The sequence below is a fragment of the Leptonychotes weddellii genome, chromosome 1 (assembly GCF_054177405.1).
Source record: "Leptonychotes weddellii isolate Sample4059 chromosome 1, ASM5417740v2, whole genome shotgun sequence".
NCBI classification, from domain to species: domain Eukaryota; kingdom Metazoa; phylum Chordata; class Mammalia; order Carnivora; family Phocidae; genus Leptonychotes; species Leptonychotes weddellii.
In genome coordinates, this window is record NC_138369.1 from 119,517,937 (window position 1) to 119,537,201 (window position 19,265).

The following is a 19,265-nucleotide window of genomic DNA, read 5'->3' on the forward strand; positions in this document are numbered from 1 at the left end:
AAAAACTTATTTTCATTTTTGCATATTTCCTTTAAATTTTTGGCCATATTCATACTCTATATAGCTATAATTATAGAATTTATGTAAATTTATATTTTAGACATTTTTATACACAATTTTACATATTTCTGTATAGTCTTCATAATTACAATTTAAAATAGTTATATATAATTGTCAAAAGCTAAAAACCATTTCCCTACTGTTAACAGGTGAATTACCAAATTTTAAAGCAGATGATTCCTAAAAAAAACGGAAAGGAAAAAAAAAAAAAAAGCAAGTAATTCCTCCTCAATATTTGGACGCCACCAAGTGGACAAACTGTGCAATGTTGCAGAGACCGAGTAGGCCATTTTATAAATTTTATAAATAAAAAAATTAACTTAATGTTTAGTTTTCTAATTTAAAAATTATTTTTAAAGTCAAGTACATTTTTAAAATTAAAACAGACCATTTTACAATTTACTAGACTATGATCCTCATCTATCTCTTTTAGTTCCTTAACTCTCATATCTCAATCTAGGGAAATCAGTTAAGGAAAAGAACTTCCTGTGGAGACCTAGTTCTTTACAAACTAAAGCCATGGGTGTCAATGTTAGACATGGGTCTATCACCAGCCCTAAACCAAAAACCCTTGTACGCATCTCCAAACGCAAAAAGCCTTTGCTATCAGCCAATCGAGTGACTTCTAACACGACAATAAGCCCTCCCGGGAGGCACAGTGAAATCAGAGACAAAAAGTTGGTGATGACTGTATGGAAGGCAGAGAATGATACCAGGAGGCTCATTCCCTTTTGGGCAAAGACTTGCTAATTCTCTATGAGTCACCAGGATCTTCTCTCTACAGTCCCTGGCTTCTCCAGTTCAAGCTTTTACAGTCGCATTGAAACCGCAACTGGCTAGAGCCACAAAAAGAAAGATTATTTCAGGGAAGTGTTTGGTCCCTGCCAGGGTCGACAAAAGGACGACTTTTTCAAAAGAATGCCTTTGAATGACACTGAGCCTTTGCCTACCACCAAGCCGAAAGAAGAGCCTGAAGCTCTACCTGTGACCCATCACTGCTCCCCATTATTTTTTCTGGCACTCTTTAACCCTCTCCATCTTGCTGCCAATCTCCATAAATTAAAAAGGAAAAGTTGAAAAGAGGAAAAAGGGAAAACGCTAGGAGTGCCACTCCCAAGGACTCTTAAAGGAATGAATGCCATGAATCCATAAAGTGAGAAACCAGCGAGAGAAAGAAAATACAGCTCACGAGACATAACTATGGTTTCATTGTGGCAAATTAGAGAGGCTTGTTTCTTTCTTTTTTTCCCCCCCAAGATTTATTTATTTATTTGAGAGAAAGTAGGGTGAGGGGCAGAGGGAGAGAATTTTCAAGCAGACTCCCCGCTGGGAGTGCAGCCGGATCTCATGACCCTGAGATCAAGACCTGAGCCAAAACCAAGAGTTGGATGTTCAACCTGTGCCTGAGCCCCCCAGGCACACTGAGAGTCTTGTTTCTGTTTGCTGAATTGTTTGTTTGCTTGTTTTCATTTTAATTATATTTCTTACAGAAAATACATTATTTTAATCCAAATTCAAAAGTACAAAAGGGTAAACAATGAAAAATTTTCTTCCAAGAGCTTCCCTGGCTGACCAACCCCATTCCCAGAGGCAACCATTAACCATTTCTTGTGAATCTTTACAGAAATATCTTATATGTAGATGAACAGTTACATATATACATTCTCCCCATATAGACATTCAGGTCCATCCCCCTTTTCTTTTTGCATAAATGGTGAACCACTATACACAATGATGTATAGGTTTTTTATTTTAAAGATATTTATTTATTTGAGAGAGAGAGAGCACGAGCGGGGTGAAGGGCAGAGGGAGAAGCAGACTCCCCACTGAGTAGGGAGCCAGATGCGGGACTCGATCCTGAGACTCTAGGATCATGACCTGAGCCGAAGGCAGACTCTTAACTGAGCCACCCAGGGCCCTGGATGTATAGTGTTTTTCACTTTGTAATACAATATGTCGTGGCATTTATAACGTATTAATATGTACAGTTTCTTATTCATTTTAAAGCTCCATCATATTTTATCACATGGATGTACCATAAGACATTTAAGGAATTCTTTATTAAAATGAAAGTTTAGCTTGCTTCCAATCTTGTGCTATTTTTATTATTATCTTCTTACCAGAAATTCTCTGGGCTAATTTGATTGCTTCTTCAACCGGGTCTGAGTTCACAATTTCATCTAGAATACCCAGCTTGAGGGCTTCATCTGCCAAAACATGTCTTCCTAAAACAAAACAAAACAAAAATCAAAGAACAATGTGAGGTTAAAGCAAAAGCATTACTCTCTCTAGTAGGGAAGGTTATCTGTCTTGGATACAAACATCTATGATTAAATGAAATAAATAAGCAACACACTGACCTTTATAGTAGAAAGGTCACTGTATAGGTAACCAGAAAACTTAGTTCAAGCTTCAGCTCTACCTTCTACTACTATTTGCGTGATGATGAAGAATTGTATGGGGACCACCCCTTCCTCCTAGACAAATGGGAATAATTATGCTTACCTTGGTAATTCTGAGTATCAAGTGAGAATAACACATTTTCTTTATAGTCTATAAATCTCTATGGAAGCACTTTGTGAAGTAGACATTTCTAGAGAAGAGATGATCAAGTTTTGAGACCAATAACAGAGATAGTAACAGCAGAGAGTAGCAGGATCTATCTTACACCAATATACACCGACACACATACCATCACTGATTACCAAAAAAAAAAAAAAAGACAGTCCTGAAACATGAATATAGTTGGGTAAGCAGGGGGAAATTATTGATTAGGTTGACATTATTGAAGTTATAATCAAAATTACACGGGATAAATGGGGTGGACTTGTGTCATTTTTTGCCTACCCAGCATCTCTCTTCGTTTGTGGAGTTGCTATTGTGTGAGTTTTGGAGCCCTGCCTTTTACCACAGAAGCTAAAAGGGAAGCAGAAGTGATCAGACAATTGTTGCTTCAGATCCATGCAGGTAGGGTGTGGCCCATGACCCCAAGTTTGGAGAAAGGAGTGCTCTACAGAGGGTTGTCAGCCTGGAGTGAGGACAAAAAGGAGCAGCTGGCGACATCTAGTGTCTGATGGCGGTGGTACCAGGAGCTGCTAATGGGCAGGGGTGGCCCTGGCCACCTCCACTATAGAATGGCAGCTGTAGGGTGTTAAAAAGTTTGATGAGCATCACTCCTGAGTTCTTCATTGGGTGTAAATACATAATTTAATCTGAATATTCTGAAGAAGCGAGTTAAGGGATACGAGCATCCCTTAACACAGGGTCAGAAGAAAGGAGACAGTAACACCTTACTTGCTTTCTTGCCAGTACCATCTTGCCTTGTGGAAAAGTGATCATCAAATCAGTCTTGAGGGTAACAGTGTCACAGTCCTTGCTGTTCATACAGTGTTAGTGGAGGTCATCTTTGAGACAAACCCTCCATTCCTAGTTCTTAGTAGTGCTTCAGAGAGTTACAGATGGGTTTTCTTGATCAGAGAGACAGTTCAATGATTTCCGGCAGGGGCCACTCTGCAACATTATTTGGGTGGTGTTCTAGAAGTGCCTTTGAAAACAGGCTCCCAGATTTCCCCCTGGGGCGAGGAGGGCAGTGAGGAGTGGATGAGTGGCTGCAGGGATCAAGTCTCCTGTGTATAAGATCACTTGGGGGCGCCTGGGTGGCTCAGATGGTTGGGCGTCTGCCTTTGGCTCAGGTCACGAACTCCAGGTCCTGGGACCGAGCCCCACGTCGGGCTCCCAGCTCAGTGGGGATTCTGCTTCCCCCCCTCCCCCTGCTTGTGCTCTCTCTCTCTCTCTCAAATGAATAAACAAAAAATCTTTTAAAATAATAAAGTGTTAACTCCATCGTTGGTGTTACGATTCTAGATACCAGCTTAGGCTATGTTTAGTAAGCCTGTTTTAATGTTTCCCTGACTCATTCTTAAGTTTGCAAGGGAGTCTAAAGTGGAGACCCTAAAAAAAAAAAAAAAATCACTTGGGTAAGGGGTGAGTGAATCAACCTGCCCAGGTTAAGGGCACCAACGGCAGATAAAATGGAAAATGGAAACCTGAGTACAAAAAGGATCTTTGGGGCAACTGAGTAGATAATGTGAGCTACCCAGAGGATGCACTGCAAATTCCTTCAGCTATGATTGCTTCTAGCCTGGATTTCACACAAGTGGAGGTGTATCACGACTGTTCTTACAAAGTCAGTGAGATTCTGGGTACTTTGATTCTGTTTCAAGGGCCTAAAGACACAGCTCTGTGTATACAACCCAAATCTTCAGGCTCAGATTTAAACTTGCTTTTTCTCTTGCTGCCCTCAGTGTAGACAACAACCCCTGTCCAATGGACTTTAATAAGAGCCCTGCCTAGAGCTACTATAAGGAGACCCAGGGTAACTGAAGCTGAGATTTCTCTTCTTCAAAGTGGGTAATCTCGATTTTTTCCAATGTTCTTCATGGCTTCTTTTCCAACCTTTAGAAAATCTTTTTCGACATAGAATCCTTTCCAGATGTCATTTTAAAGTCCCCCTAAAATTGTACAGACAACTTAAAAAGATAGGTGTATGATTCTAATGTTAATTTTCTTCTAATTCACCGTGACCTTTTCTATGCAAATCAAAATCCATCATATCCTTACTGTTTGTACTTCTTTTCTTCATCAGGTTAAAAATAGTGATATTTCTATAAGCAGCAGTGCTTTGGAAAAGGCAATCCTTGTTCATTTCTTTTTTGTCAAAGAAGCCAGATTTCTTCTTGATTTCCCCCAAGATATGCTTGCCTTTGAGACTTAATGATGAAAACAGAGACACAAAATTCCTCAATATTTCCCCACATGCTTCAATTTTAGTAAACCTTAGACTTTACACTCATTTCACACTATTATAATTTCCCCTATATTTTATTCTGCTTTGCTTCCTTCCTATTTGATCTTTTGCAGAATGAACTATCTTATGCGCTTTGAATTCTGTAGTATATTGGATTGTAAGCACCCTCTTATGAATTTTACATTAGATATTTAACATACTGTACATTCTTAAAAGTGTACTTATCATACCATTGTAACTTAAGACAATTTCTAATTTAATTTATTGAAAGCAAGAAATTTAACACTTTTAGTTTTTCTATCTACTCTTTCATACTCTGTACAGATTTATAACAACTCCCCAGCATCTAAAAGAAAAAAAGAAGCATTTTTATGCACATAGACTCATACTCTTTTCTAATTTGGATCACATATACACATATACACATTGTGGTTTCTGTGTCAGAAAAAAATACGGATTTCAATTAGCAGTTCTCAAACTTTTTAATCTTAGGACCGCTTTGTACTCCTAAAGATAATGGAGGACTCCAAAAAGCTTTTGTTTATGTGGATTATTTCTATCAATATTTATCGTATAAGAAATTAAAACTGAGAGCTTTAAAAATGTTTCTTTATTAAATCACTTTAAAATAACAAGGATAAATGTTAATGTTAACATTAATGTTAACATGAATACATTTTAATGCAAAATAACTGTATTTTCAAAATTTCAAAAGCTTAGTGAGAAGAGTGTCATTGTTTTACACTTTTGTAAATTTCTTTCATGTCTGGCTTAATGGAAGACAGCTGGGTTCTCATACCTGCTTCTGCATTCCGTCTGTTCTGACATCACATGGAATACAACCACCTCTGGAAAGTTCTTAGAGAATGAGAGTGGAAAAGGCAAGTCACGTCCTATTGTTATGAAAGTAGCTCTGACTTCACGAACCGCCCCCAATGGTCTTAGGCATACCCAGGAGTCCCTGGACCACACTTTAAAACTTCTGATATAGATTACCATTTTAAAGATTGTATAGAATCTTAGAATAGGCTTATCATTTTAAAGACTGTATAGGATCCTACATTCATACAGTCTTTAAAATGATAATAACGTGGGCGCCTGGGTGGCTCAGTTGGTTAAGCGACTGCCTTCGGCTCAGGTCATGATCCTGGAGTCCCTGGATCGAGTCCCACATTGGGCTCCCTGCTCGGCAGGGAGTCTGCTTCTCCCTCTGACCCTCCCCCCTCTCATGTGCTTGCTCTCTCTCATTCTCTCTCTCTCAAATAAATAAATAAAATCTTAAAAAAAAATGATAATAACGTAGGGATAATAATGTATGACAAACGTATGGAACATTCATATGCTAGGATCGGGTATTATCTGATTTGATACACACTATCGCTGCCCCGGAGCCCTGGGTACTAGGATCATATATGAATGTTCCATATATTTAGCATTTATTTGTGGCTGGAGTGATTTTAGTTATTTTGAAAGTAATCTTTTGTTTTGTTTTTATCTTTTGGAAGCTTGCAGGATTCCATTTCCTGGAAGTTTAAAATCTTTACTAAAAATACATCAGGCAATTGATATCCCATCAGTTTTTCCCAAGAAAAACGGTGAGTTTGCTGAAATGTAATCTCTGGTTCCATTTCATATCTGAAGAGTTTCTTCTATTTTTTCCTTTGGTTACTGCATCTCAACTTTTTGCCTCATGTTTTGGGAGCTCTTGTTATTCAAAGCAGAGACCTCGATTACATACCTTGTCTATCTTTTTGTTAAATTCTTCTGAATTTCAGAAATGTGTCTCTATCCTCCACGTTGCTGATTGAGTTGTCTGTTCGATCGTGTCTTCTTTTTATTGCTTCAAAAAGAAGTTATTTGGCCTAATGTTTTGATTTTAGACAGGGTGTTCTTCTTTAACAAATACAATATTTTCTTTTCTAATTTAGATTATTTTCTAAAATTTTCATTTTCTTTCATCTTGTTTCACATTAATGCTTCAGTCTTCTAATGCCACAGAATATTTTCATAGGTTTTGGGTTCAGTGTTAAATGTTTTTTTGTTTGTCTGTTGGTTTTGGTCACCAAATTATATTTGCTGATATATATTATTACTGCTTGGGAGCCCTGGCTACTAAAATTTACCCTCCACATCTTGTTCATATATAGAGAAAACTTACCTGGACTTAACCCACCTGAAAAGGCAGGTAGGATAAGGATGCCACTCACAACTTCTCCCTGACTATTCTAGGTGGTAAGAAGTATCTCCTCAAAGCCTAGCGCCTGAGGGTATCCCTGTCCTGGGGAGTGACCATAAGGAAATTCATGGGCTGGAGCAAAGCTCGATGAGAACAGAGCAGAGACTTTCTATGCTATTCAGTGAACAAGAAGGACAAACCCTAAAAAAAGAAAGCAGAAGCAAGAGCAGGGCACTATAGTCCTTGTCATTTGATTGGACAGAGAACATCAGGGAATGAATCGCAATGTGCTCAAGCATCTCTTTTGTGGTTACTGCGGAAGATTCAGCTGTTTTCGGGTAGCATTTTAAGGGAAGTGTGGAAAAGCAATGGTGGTTGTTGTAATTGCTCCGCTTTCCAGAATTAGCTCTCTAATGGTTTCCAGAAGATCAGAAAAGGTTAGCTATTTACTTATTAATTTAATCTAACTCTGTTTACTTATTAACTTCCTATGGGCATAGTGCTTACCAAGCTGGTGTTTTTTTCAACATTAATATCAGCAGGGGCTCTTCAACTTTCAATAACAATTTTTTTTTTAGCATACTCTGTTAGAAAAAAAAAATTTTCCAAACCAAACAGCAACAGTCTTAATAGCATCATTGTTAGTAGGTACTGTACTAGTCTTCTCTACAAATTCCCACAAACGTAGAACCTTAAAACAACACACATTTCTTATCTTAGTTTAGGATACCAGAAGTCTAAAATAGGTCAGCAAAACTGTCTGGGGGCTCTAAGGGAGAATCTGTTTCATGGTCTTTTCCTGCCTTTAGAGGCTGCCTGCAGTGCTTGGCTCGTGGCCATTTCCTCCATCTTCAGAGCCAGCTGGGTAGCATCTTCTCTCCTCTCTGACCTCCTGCCTCCCTCTTCTAAGGACTCTTGTGATGAATTGGGCCCACCTGAAAAGTCCAGAATAATCTCCCATCTTAAGATTCTTAATTTGATCACATCTACAAAGTCCCTTTTGATTATTAGGTAATATATTCAGGAGTTCTGGGGATTAGGACATGGACATCTTTGGGGGAGGGCATTATTCGGCCTGCTACAGTTACCATTCATTAAATGTCTTCTATGTGGCAGGTACTCTACCAGAAGCAAGTCATGTAATTGCATTATTCTTTAAAGCAACCGTGTGGTATTTTTACTGATTAGAAAATGGAGGCTGAGAGGAGATCAGAAAGAGCTCTGTCCTAAATCCCAGGCCAGTTTGTCCAACTGTCTCCTTGACATCTCCACTTGGATGTCTAATAGGCCTCTCAAACTTAACGTGTCCCAAAGTAAGCTCTTGTGATTCCTCCCTACAACCTGCTCCACCAGCAGCAATCCCCGGCTCAATAATGGCACCACCCTCCCAGCTGCTCAGGCCACCGGAATCACTCCTTCCCTTTCTCGCACATCTCACTTTTGATGGGTCACAAAATCCTGCTGGCTCTCCCCTCATAACACATGCAGAATTTGACCACGTCTCACCATGTACATGGCTACCACACAGGTCTCAGCTCTCCTCATCTCGCCCTTGGAATATTAGAGCAGGCTTCTGCCCTTACCTCCAGTTAATATATTTTCAACAGCCAGAGTGATCTTTTAAAAAAACATAAACGAGAGCACTTGACTCCCTGCTCAAAACACCAATGTCTTTCTGCCTCATTTAGAAGAAGAGCCAAAGTTCATTCTTTCATCTTCAAAACCCTACACGATGCAACTTCATCCCCTACGTGTCTTCCCCTTACTCACTTCACTCCAGCTCTACCGACCTTCTTACTTTTCTTTGACACTTCCAAGTATACTGCTGCCTCTGGGCTTTGCATTGGCTATTTTCTCCACGTGGAATATCTTCCTCCAGATATTGGCATAATAAGCCTCCTCACCTCTTTCAGGTCTTCTCCCAGATGTCATCTTGTAGGAAAGCCTTTTTAACCCCTCCATCCCCAACATTTTATATGAAAATATTACCCTTCTGTCCCTCACATTTTATATTCCCACTTTCTGTTTTATCTTTCTCTTGAGCACTTATGTCCATCTAACCTACTATATATGTGACTTACATAATAGGGACACATATGTGTGAGCATACAGTTGGGGTAGCTAGCCTCCAAAGTGACTAACAGGGAGTTTCACCTCTCAGGGTTCAAGCCCCCTCCCATGTCAGGAAAGACCTCTATAATCAATATCATATATACATTATGTATACATGTATATTATATATGTATGCACGTACATTTTACATATATATGTGTATGTGTGTGTATATATGTATATATGTACATATATATGTATATACATGTGTATATGTGTGTATATATGTGTATATATATACGTATATATGTGTATATATATATCGTATATACATAATCAATCAGAAAAGATGGTGCAAGGCTCCAAAGCTAGGTCATAAAAGACATCGCAGCTTTCGCCTTGCTCTATCTTGGATCACTCACTCCAGAGGAAGCCAGTCTCCATGTTGTGAAGACACTCAGGCAGCTCTAGAGGGAGGTCCATGTGGAGAAGAAATGAAGCCTCCTGCCAAGAGTCAGCACCCACTAGCCATCCATGTGAGGGAGTCAACTTTGAAGTAGATCGTTCAGCCCCACTCAAGTTTTCAGATGACTACAGATCCAGTCAATGTCTTGACAACAACTTCATGAGAAACCCTGAGCTAGAATCCAACCTAGCTGGTCCCAAATTCCTGACCCATAGAAATAAAGAAAGAAGAAATATTGTCAATCAAAACGTGACTCTTCCTTCCTACCTTACCTCTACTGGAAATCTCTTTATAAGTCTTATGGTATTTGGTAAATCTAGGGTGTCTAAATGTTTTCTAGTGTTGCATTGTTCACATTCCCTAGTGAGAAGGAACAACCTTTATTTGTAGCTAAAATCTTAATACTTATGAAATGAAAAATTCAGTCATTTCCACACTAAAACCTGAAACCTTTCTGTGACAATTCTGGTTTTAATTCTTGTTTATATCACAATTTCTAAATTGGGTCTGAACATGATGCACCCTATGTGAATACCAGTGTCTGTGCATGGACACTTGAACTATAATAAAGCCTTACATATAATTGGCGCTTTGTATACACTTTCATTTAGAAGGCACTTACATGTGGTCTTCATGGTAACATCTGAGAAGCTCTCAGGGCAGGTACTCTTTCCATTTTACAGATGAGAAAATTGATCGTCAAAGAAGTTAAAGTATCCTCTTAAGATTAGTAGGGAATGGATGGTCAATATAGAATTTCTCTACATCCTAGTTCAGTTCCTCACATTGCTCTAGACGCTTGTTGGCAGGGTTTGTACTGACCTGAGGTAATTAAGTCAAGTGCAGCAGGAACTCCAATGAGTCTGGGGAGAAGCTGGGTTCCTCTTGCACCAGGAAGGATTCCTAATGTGACTTCTGGGAAGCCAATTTGAGCCTATCAAAGTTTGAAGGCATGAAGATCATAAGAGTGAGATGACTTGTAGAGTCAAGGCAAGCATTCCCCTGATTTCCCACACTCTAAAAAACGCCGTTCCATAATATTCGGCAAGAGTTTCTACAGGGCAAATTAGTGTACACTCTACTTTACTTAACAGCATAAACAGAGCAGTGCTGTCCCTAAGTCTTCATGTTGAAACACATCCCTAGCTTCTTACACACTTTTTCTCTGACTCCATTATGACCTGTTTGGGCCAACAAAAATGATATTCTCCAGAAACAGCTGTATGGAGCCCTAAAAGAGCCAGGCAGCCAAGAAATTAAAAAGACAACCCACAGAACAGGAGAGAATATTTGCTAATCATATATGTAGAATACATAAAGAACTTTGTCAACTCAATAATAAAAAGACAATCCAATTAAAAAGGGGCAAAGCAACTGCATAGACATTTCTCCCTAGAAGAGATACAAAATGGCCAACAAGCACATGAAGAGATGTTCAATATCATTAGCCATCAGGAAAATTCAAATCATAACCACAAGATACTACTTCACATCCACTAGGATGACTATAATAAAAAGATAGACAATAACAAGTGTTGGAGAGGAGGTGGAGAATACAAAACCCTCATACATTGTTAGTGGAAATATGAAATGGTACAGTCACTTTGAAAAACAATTTGGCAGTTCCTCAAAGTTTAAACATAGAGTCACCATATGACCCAGCAATTCTACTCCTGGATTTATACCCAAGAGAAATGAAAACACGCCCCCCCCACCCCACACACACAAAAGGTACACACATTTTCATAGCATCATTATTCACAAAGGCCAAGAAAATGGAAACAACTCACATGTCGATTAATTGACGAATGGAAAAAGAAAATGTCGTGTATCTATACAAGGGAATATTATTAGGCCATAGAAAGGAATGAAGTACTGATACAGGCTACAATATGGGTGAACCTTGCAAACATTATGCTAAGAGATAGAAGCCATAAAAGACAACATATTCTATGATTCCATTTATATGAAATGTCTAGAATGGGCAAACCTATAGAGACAGAAAGATTAGTGGTTGCCTAGGACTGGGGGAGAGGGTAGATGGTGGGTTACTCCTAAAGGGTATGAATTTTCTCTTTGGGATAATAAAATGTTCTAAAATCAACTGTGGTAATGGGTGCACAACTCTGTGAATATGCTAATATACCATTCAATTGTACACTTCAAATGAGTGCATTATAGGGTATGTGAATTTTATCTCAATAAAGCTACTGCAGAAAAATAATCAGGCAACAACCTCAGTCCAGACAAGAGGGTGAGCTTGAGTCCTTTATCACATGCCTCTCCTGGCTATTTAAAGGTGGCTAAAGCTCGGGGCATCTGGGTGGCTCAGTTGGTTAAGTGTCCGGCTCTTGATTTTGGTTCAGGTCATGGTCTCAGGGTTGTGAGATCGAGCCCTACATTGGGCTCATGCTGGGTATGGAGCCTATTTGAGATTCTTTCCCTTTCCCTCGGTCTGCACTCCCCACACCCCACCATCCCCCCTTCTCCCGCTCACGCACACATGCTCTCTCCCTCTTTCCATAAAAAAAAAAAAAAAAGTAGCTAAAGCTCTGTTAGTCTTCTTCCAGGTACAGGATGGGAGGAGGAGAGTGCTTTAATGCAGACTGTCATGTACCCACATTGTGATGCCAACAGCTCCAAAATAAATATTTTTTCTCTCTCACACAAGGCTTTCCTAACAGTCAGTCATGATTTTTTCTACCACTGTTCATCCCCATCCCCTGACTTATTATTGCTCATAACTTAGATCTGCCCTCAGTGTGCAGAAGGCATGGTAAGAGGGACACAGAAAAAGGAGCACTTAGGATATATGTCTTTATTCATAAGCCTTTATAAAAATTAAAATGCCCTAAGGAAATAGTTAAATAAATTATGGTATATCTATAAGACAAAATTATACAGTCATTTAAAATGATATTTTTAAAGACTATTTACAATAAGATTAACAGCAAATTTCTCATCAGAAACCATGGAGGCCAAAAGGCAGTGGGATGACATATTCAAAGCACTGAAAGTAAAAACCTGTCAAACAAGAGCTCTATACCTGGCAAAACTAGCTTTTGAAAATGAAGGCAAATTAGGGGTGCCTGAGTGACTCAGTCAGTTAGGTGCCCGGTTAAGTGTCCGACTCTTGGTTTCAGCTCAGGTCATGATCTCATGGGTCATGAGATCGAGCCCAAGCAGGCCTCTGAGCTCAGTGGGGAGTCTGCTTCAAGATTCTCTCCCTCTGCCCCTCCCCTCACTCGTGCACACATGTGTGCATATGTGCTCTCTTTCTCTCTAAAATATTTTTTTTAAAAAGATAGTAAAGGAAAAAAAAGCTGTAAGAAAAAAACTGTTAGGTAGGAAAAAGACCAGAAGAAAACAAAATAGAATGCTAATAGTGGTTATTTCTGAACTGTGAGTTTATGGGTGATTTTAGTTTACATCTTTGTAGTTTCCTGTATTTTCTAGTCTATTACAATGATCAATATTATCTTTATCATTAGAAAAATATGTTACTTACAAAAATGTTACCATTGTTAAGGCTAGTATCACAGACCTCATCTACAGACCTAATAGCCCAAATTAAATGTATTTACAGAAACAAATGGATTTACAGTTTTGTGCTATTTTCGAATACGAAATTGTCTTCTTAGGTACTGATAATCAGAGGGACCACAAAACCGAAACATTTGAGACAGGGAATAAAATTTTAGGGGCACCTGGGTGGCTCAGTTGGTTGGGTGACTGCCTTTGGCTCAGGTCATGATCCCAGGTCAGGGTCCTGGGATGGAGCCCCACATTGGGCTCCCTGCTCAGTGCGGAGCCTGTTTCTCCCTCTCCCTGCTGCTCCCCCTGCCTCTGCTCTCCTGCTCTCTCTCTGTCAAATAAATAAAATCTTAAAAAAAATTTTTTTTAAAAAGTACACATACTCAGGATGATAGTCAAAATACTTTATACCTCATACTGCATGAACATGGCTCGGAGGAACCTGACCTGAGCCATACTACTGGAGCAGAGTCCTGGGGGCCCAGTACTGATCCAGGAGTTCCCCTTTAGGTGGTGGATCATGGGGAGACCCAAGGGACAGGGTTAGGGGAAGCAAAGGAACAGTAATGGGGCTCAGGCTAATAGCTATTTACCCATTGGAATGGACATATTTCACCAACTACTACCATTGTGCTGGTACGTAGCAGCTGCAAAACCAGTGGCTAAAAATAGATGAGTTGTCAACCAGGGAGCTAGCCCTTTAAAATGAACACCTCTGAGGCTTACAGTGCATTTAGGTTTTGCCTTAAAGAAAAGTCCCCCACACCAAGCCCCATACGGAGCTTTAGCTGTTACCTCTGCGTGGGCAATCCTATAGTGACAGCCCAGGGCCAGCTCCAGTCCCCCTCCTAAAGCCAGGCCTTGAATAGCTGCCACCACGGGCTTCTCATTTCTCTGTATTTCATCTACTACATGTCCCAGTACGAAGTCAGACATTCTAGGTGTCCCGAAGCTGTGGATATCAGCACCTAAGGACACAGACAAGGAGAAAGAGAGCTGAGAAAGACGTGGGCTCTGTTACATAACAATAAGGCGACAGCTAACTGTCAAGGAATCTCAGACCTCTTAGGGCCCATGAAACATTTCATCCTTTAGTTGGACGCACAGTGAAGAAAAAACAGCCTGGAAAATGGAGAACAACCTGAGAGACAATCCCCAAATCTTTATCAGGAATCCTGTAATCTTCTAAAATATGTCTTTCCATATGATAGGTAGCCACCTTCAAAAAAAATTAAGGGGTGCCTGGGTGGCATAGTTGGTTAAGTGTCTGACTCTTGGTTTCAGCTCAGATCATGATCCTAGGGTCCTAGGATCGAGCCCCGCATTGGGCTCCTTGCTCAGCATGGAGTCTGCTTGAGATTCTCTCTCTCTCCCTCTCCCTCTGCCCCTCACACTTGTGCTCTCTCTCTAAAATAAATAAATAAAATCAAAAAAAAAATTTTTTTTTAATTAAAAAGCTCAGGGGCACCTGGGTTCAGTCAGCTGAGTGCCAACTCTTGGTTTTGGCTCAGGTCATGATCTCAGGGTCGTGAGATCCAGCCCCAGGTAGGGCTCCACACTCAGCAGAGTCGGCTTGAGATTCTTTCCCTCTCCCTCTTCCTCCTCCTATGCCCATCCCCCTGCTTACACGTGCACTCTCTCTCTCTCAAATAAATCAATATATAAAATCTTAAAAAAAAAAAAAAACATTAAAAAGCCCAGAGAAGGGAAATAGAGAATCTGAAGTTGAGCCAGCCCTTCCTATTTTTTTTGCATGGTATTCCTCACCAACCTTATTCACAGCAATTTAGACCCAGATTTTCATTAAGAGCATGAAGGCATTACAACATAAAACTTCAGCATGAAACACATACATATTTATGAGTTATATGTTCATCAACCAGCTTGGAATTATGTTTTCATAATAGATTTTTTTTTGTGATCAAGAAAAGTAACAAAATTTATTGGTTTCCCTAATCATAAAAATAACACATGTGGGGCACCTGGGTGGCTCAGTTGGTTACCTGTCTGCCTTCGGCTCAGGTCATGGGGATGGAGCCCCGCATCGAGCTCCCTGCTCAGGGGTAAGCCTGCTTCTCCCTCTCCCTCTGCTGCTCCCTCTGCTTGTGCTCACTCTCTCTAATAAATAAATAAAATCTTTTTTTTTTTTTTTAAGATTTTATTTATTTGCGAGAGAGAGAATGAGAGACAGAGAGCATGAGAGGGAGGAGGGTCAGAGGGAGAAGCAGACTCCCTGCTGAGCAGGGAGCCTGATGTGGGACTCGATCCCGGGACTCCAGAATAATGACCTGAGCCGAAGGCAGTCGCTTAACCAACTGAGCCACCTAGGCGCCCTAAATAAATAAAATCTTAAAAAAAAATACATGCATTACAGAAAATTTGAAAAATATCCAGAATAATAAAGAACATAAAGACCACCTCAAAAATCACCACACAGAGATAACAATGTAATATTTTGGTGAATTCTTAGTTGTTTCCCAGTGCATATATGTAAATGGCTTTGTGACCTTCAGTAAGTTATTTGTTTAGCCTTTTATTTTTTATTTTATTTTTTTTTTTAAAGATTTTATTTATTTATTTGAGAGAGAGAATGAGAGAGAACACATGAGAGGGGGGAGGGTCAGAGGGAGAAGCAGACTCCCTGCCGAGCAGGGAGCCCGATGTGGGACTCGATCCAGGGACTCCAGGATCATGACCTGAGCCGAAGGCAGTTGCTTAACCAACTGAGCCACCCAGGCGCCCTGTTTAGCCTTTTAATCTCAACACCTATCCTAAATGACTTATGAGAGAATTAAACGAAAGTTTATTATGATATATATTTAACAATATTGAGAGCATTCTATAACATCATTTTTCGTATTTTCCTTTTTTCACATAACATTATAAATAATGAGCATTTTCCCTATAGCATTATCTATTCTTTAAAAACATTAAGCAAGGGTGTCTAGGTGGTTCAGTCGGTTAAGCTTCTGCCTTCGGCTCAGGTCATGACCCCAGGGTCCTGGGATCGAGTCCGAATCAGGCTCCTTGCTCAGCAGGGAACCTGCTTCTCCCTCTACCTCTCCCGCTCCCCCTGACTGTGTGCCCTCTCTCTCTGTCAAACAAATAAATAAAATCTTAAAAAAAAAAAAAAAGCAGCTCTTTCTGCCCATGGGTCCTGTCCCTGTGCTTTAATAAAACCACCCTTTTGCACCCAAATATATAAATAAATGAATAAATAAAAACATTAAGCTTGGTATAAGTTAAAAAGTTAAAGCAATTATTTCATATTCAGCCTATTCATCTTTTTGTTTCTACCAGCTTCTTAACTAGCATTATGGTTTTTTCTTACCAATCCATTGTATTCACATTCTAATCTAGTGCTATTATTATTGTTATTATTTAGATTCCTTTTTGGCTTAAGAAAAACAAGATCTATTTCAGCCTGCATCTCAGGCCTATCAATCCTGTGACTTTAGATTTAAATGATTTTCATATCCTAAAGCAATTAGCACATATTGGATAAATACTTTACACTATGCACTGTGCTAAGTAGTTTCATATATTCTCTTACTTCATTTTCTTAACACCGAGATTAAGTGTATAACAATCCCCATTTCACAGGTCAGGAAGGCTTTGAGCTGTTAAGTGGCTAGTTCAAACACATGACCAGTTAATGATTGGTAGAATAAGGATTTGAACTCAGGCACTTAAACTACATAGCCCATATTCTTAAATGTTATACTACATACATCCTTCTACTTGCTACATAAGGTTAGTATTATTATCCCATTTTATAGAAACCAAGGCACAGACAAGAGTACAGTGATTTCACTTTTTAACTGTGTATTTCTGGCCTATAGAAATGTAATTAATTTTTGGATATTGATTGTACATCCAGCAAAATTCTCATATTAATTCTAATAATTTTCTAATAGATTATTTTGATTTTTCTGCAAACACTATCATATCTTCTGGATAATGAAGTTTCATTTTTTCCTTTCCAATCCCTATACCTTTCATTTGTTTTTCTGGTCTTACTGGGCTGGCCAGGGCCTGGAACACAATGTCAAACAGAAATGGTGATAGCAGCTAGCCATGTCTTCTTCCTTTCTCATAAGGAAAGCTTTCAATTTACCATTTTATTTGATATTTGCTGTAGGTTTTCCAAAATGGATAAAGACATTTTCTTTCTATACCTAGTTTACAGGAATTTTTATTTTTAATACATGTCAGATTTTATTAAGTGTTTTTTTCTGCATTTCTTGAAAAAAAAATCACATGTTTTTTCTCCTTCAATCTTTCATATAGAATGAAAAACATTAATCTTCTAATATTCAACCAATCTGGTATTTATGGGAAAAAGGTGATGTCTTCCACTTTTTATATGTTGTTAGATTCAATTTTATAATATATTGTTCAAGATATTTTATATCTGGGGCGCCTGGGTGGCTCAGTCGTTGAGCGTCTGCCTTCGGCTCAGGTCATGATCCCAGGGTCCTGGGATCGAGCCCCGCATTGGGCTCCCCGCTCGGTGGGGAGCCTGCTTCTCCCTCTCCCACTCCCCCTGCTTGTGTTCCCTCGCTGTGTCTCTCTCTGTCAAATAAATGGATAAAATCTTTAAAAAAAAAAAAAAAAAGATATTTTATATCTAGGTTTATGAATGAAACTGGCCTTTCATTTTGCTTTTTTTTTTCATTGCAAATTTCATTCATAAATTTTGCTTTTTCATACTGGCCTTGACAGGTGTTGGTACCAAAGTTATGCTAGCCTCACCCAACGAATTGGGAAGTGTACTGGATTGAACCTATGACACTTACTTTATTGGAAATAGGGTCTTTGCAGATATAATTGAGTAATAATGAGGTCAGACTGGATAAGGGTGATCTGTATAAGCTCAGGGAAATCTGGACACAGGGGAGAGGCCCATGGGAAGAGAGAGGCAGAGATAGGAGTGAGAGAGCAAGAAGCCAGGGAACACCAAGGGTTGCCAGCAACCACAGAAGCTAGAGAAGGCAAGGAAAGATTCCCTAGAGTCTCCAGAGTAAGAATGGCCTGGCAGATATCTTGATTTTGAGCTTCTGCCCTCCAGAACTACGAGAGAACAGATTTCTGTTGTTTTAAGTCACCTAGTTTAAGTCATTTGTTATCACAGCCCTAGGAAACTAATATGGGAAGTGTTCCCTCTTTTTTTACTACCTAAAACATTTGTGTAAAATTAAAATAATATTTTCCTTGACTTTTTAGTTAGAGCTTCCCAAGAGTCACCTGGGGCTGGAATCTACTTTGTGAAATTTTTGATTACTGACTCAATTTCTTTAATGGTTTTCTGTTTCCTCTTGAGTCATATTGGTAAGCCATAATATTTTCATAATATTTTTGTTATGTTTTTTAATGGCTACAACATCTGCAGTGCAATCCCATTCACAATTCCTTATATACATCGTGCCTTCTCTTTTTTTCTTGATCAATCTCTCCAGAGGTTTGTCAATTTTACCAGTCTTTCAAAGAACTAAGTTTTTTTTAAATTTTATTTTATTATGTTAGGTTAGTCACCATTCATTACATCATTAGTTTTTGATGTAGTGTTCCATGATTCATTGTTTGTGTATAACACCCAGTGCTCCATTCACATGCCCTCTTTAATACCCATCACCAGGCTAACCCATCCCCCCATCCCTTCCCCTCTAGAACCCTCAGTTTGTTTCTCAGAGTCCATAGTCTCTCATGGTTCGTCTTCCCCTCCAATTTCCCCCCTTCCTTTTTCCCTTCCTACTATCTTTCAAAGAACTAACTTTTGACATAATCTTGAATCACATTTGTTTCTATCTCATTAATTTCTCCTCCTCCTTATTCCCTTCCTCCTACTTCACTGGGTCTATTTCACACTTGTTTTGTTAGTTCCTTGATACAGATGCTTAGCTTTTTTATGTTTCAGTCTGTTTTCTGATAAATACCTTTATGGTTATAAATCTCCTGCTAAGTTTTGCTTTAGCTGTATCCCTCAAGTTATATATGTTGCATTTTCACTATCATTTAGTTCAAAATATTTTCTAAATTCTATTATGATTTCTGCTTTGGCTCAGAGATTGTTAAGAAATGAATCTAATTTCTAAACATATGGGTATTTCTAGTTATATTTTTGTTATTGATTTCTAGTTTAATTGCATTGTTGTCAGAGAATGCATTCT

At 39.1% G+C, this 19,265-nt stretch overlaps 1 protein-coding gene and 1 long non-coding RNA gene across 3 annotated transcripts in view; both read right to left on the minus strand.

Annotated features, from left to right (window-relative positions):
• EHHADH (enoyl-CoA hydratase and 3-hydroxyacyl CoA dehydrogenase) overlaps positions 1-19,265 on the minus strand; it is a 48,528-nt gene that overhangs the window by 21,079 nt on the left and 8,184 nt on the right. Inside the window, exons 3-5 of one of the 2 annotated variants that reach the window (XM_081830838.1) lie at positions 13,891-14,063; positions 10,384-10,495; positions 2,181-2,285 (exon numbers count right to left, since the gene is read on the minus strand). In XM_081830838.1, the coding sequence (XP_081686964.1) occupies positions 2,181-2,285; positions 10,384-10,495; positions 13,891-14,063 (390 nt within the window). The remainder of the gene's footprint in view (positions 1-2,180; positions 2,286-10,383; positions 10,496-13,890; positions 14,064-19,265) is intronic. The other variant, XM_081830841.1, reaches the window with a different exon arrangement.
• Positions 4,784-10,377, minus strand: LOC145723475 (uncharacterized). Its single transcript, XR_014148568.1, has 2 exons — positions 6,606-10,377; positions 4,784-5,725 (listed from the first exon to the last, which is right to left on the minus strand). It is a non-coding gene; the product is annotated as an uncharacterized LOC145723475 (long non-coding RNA).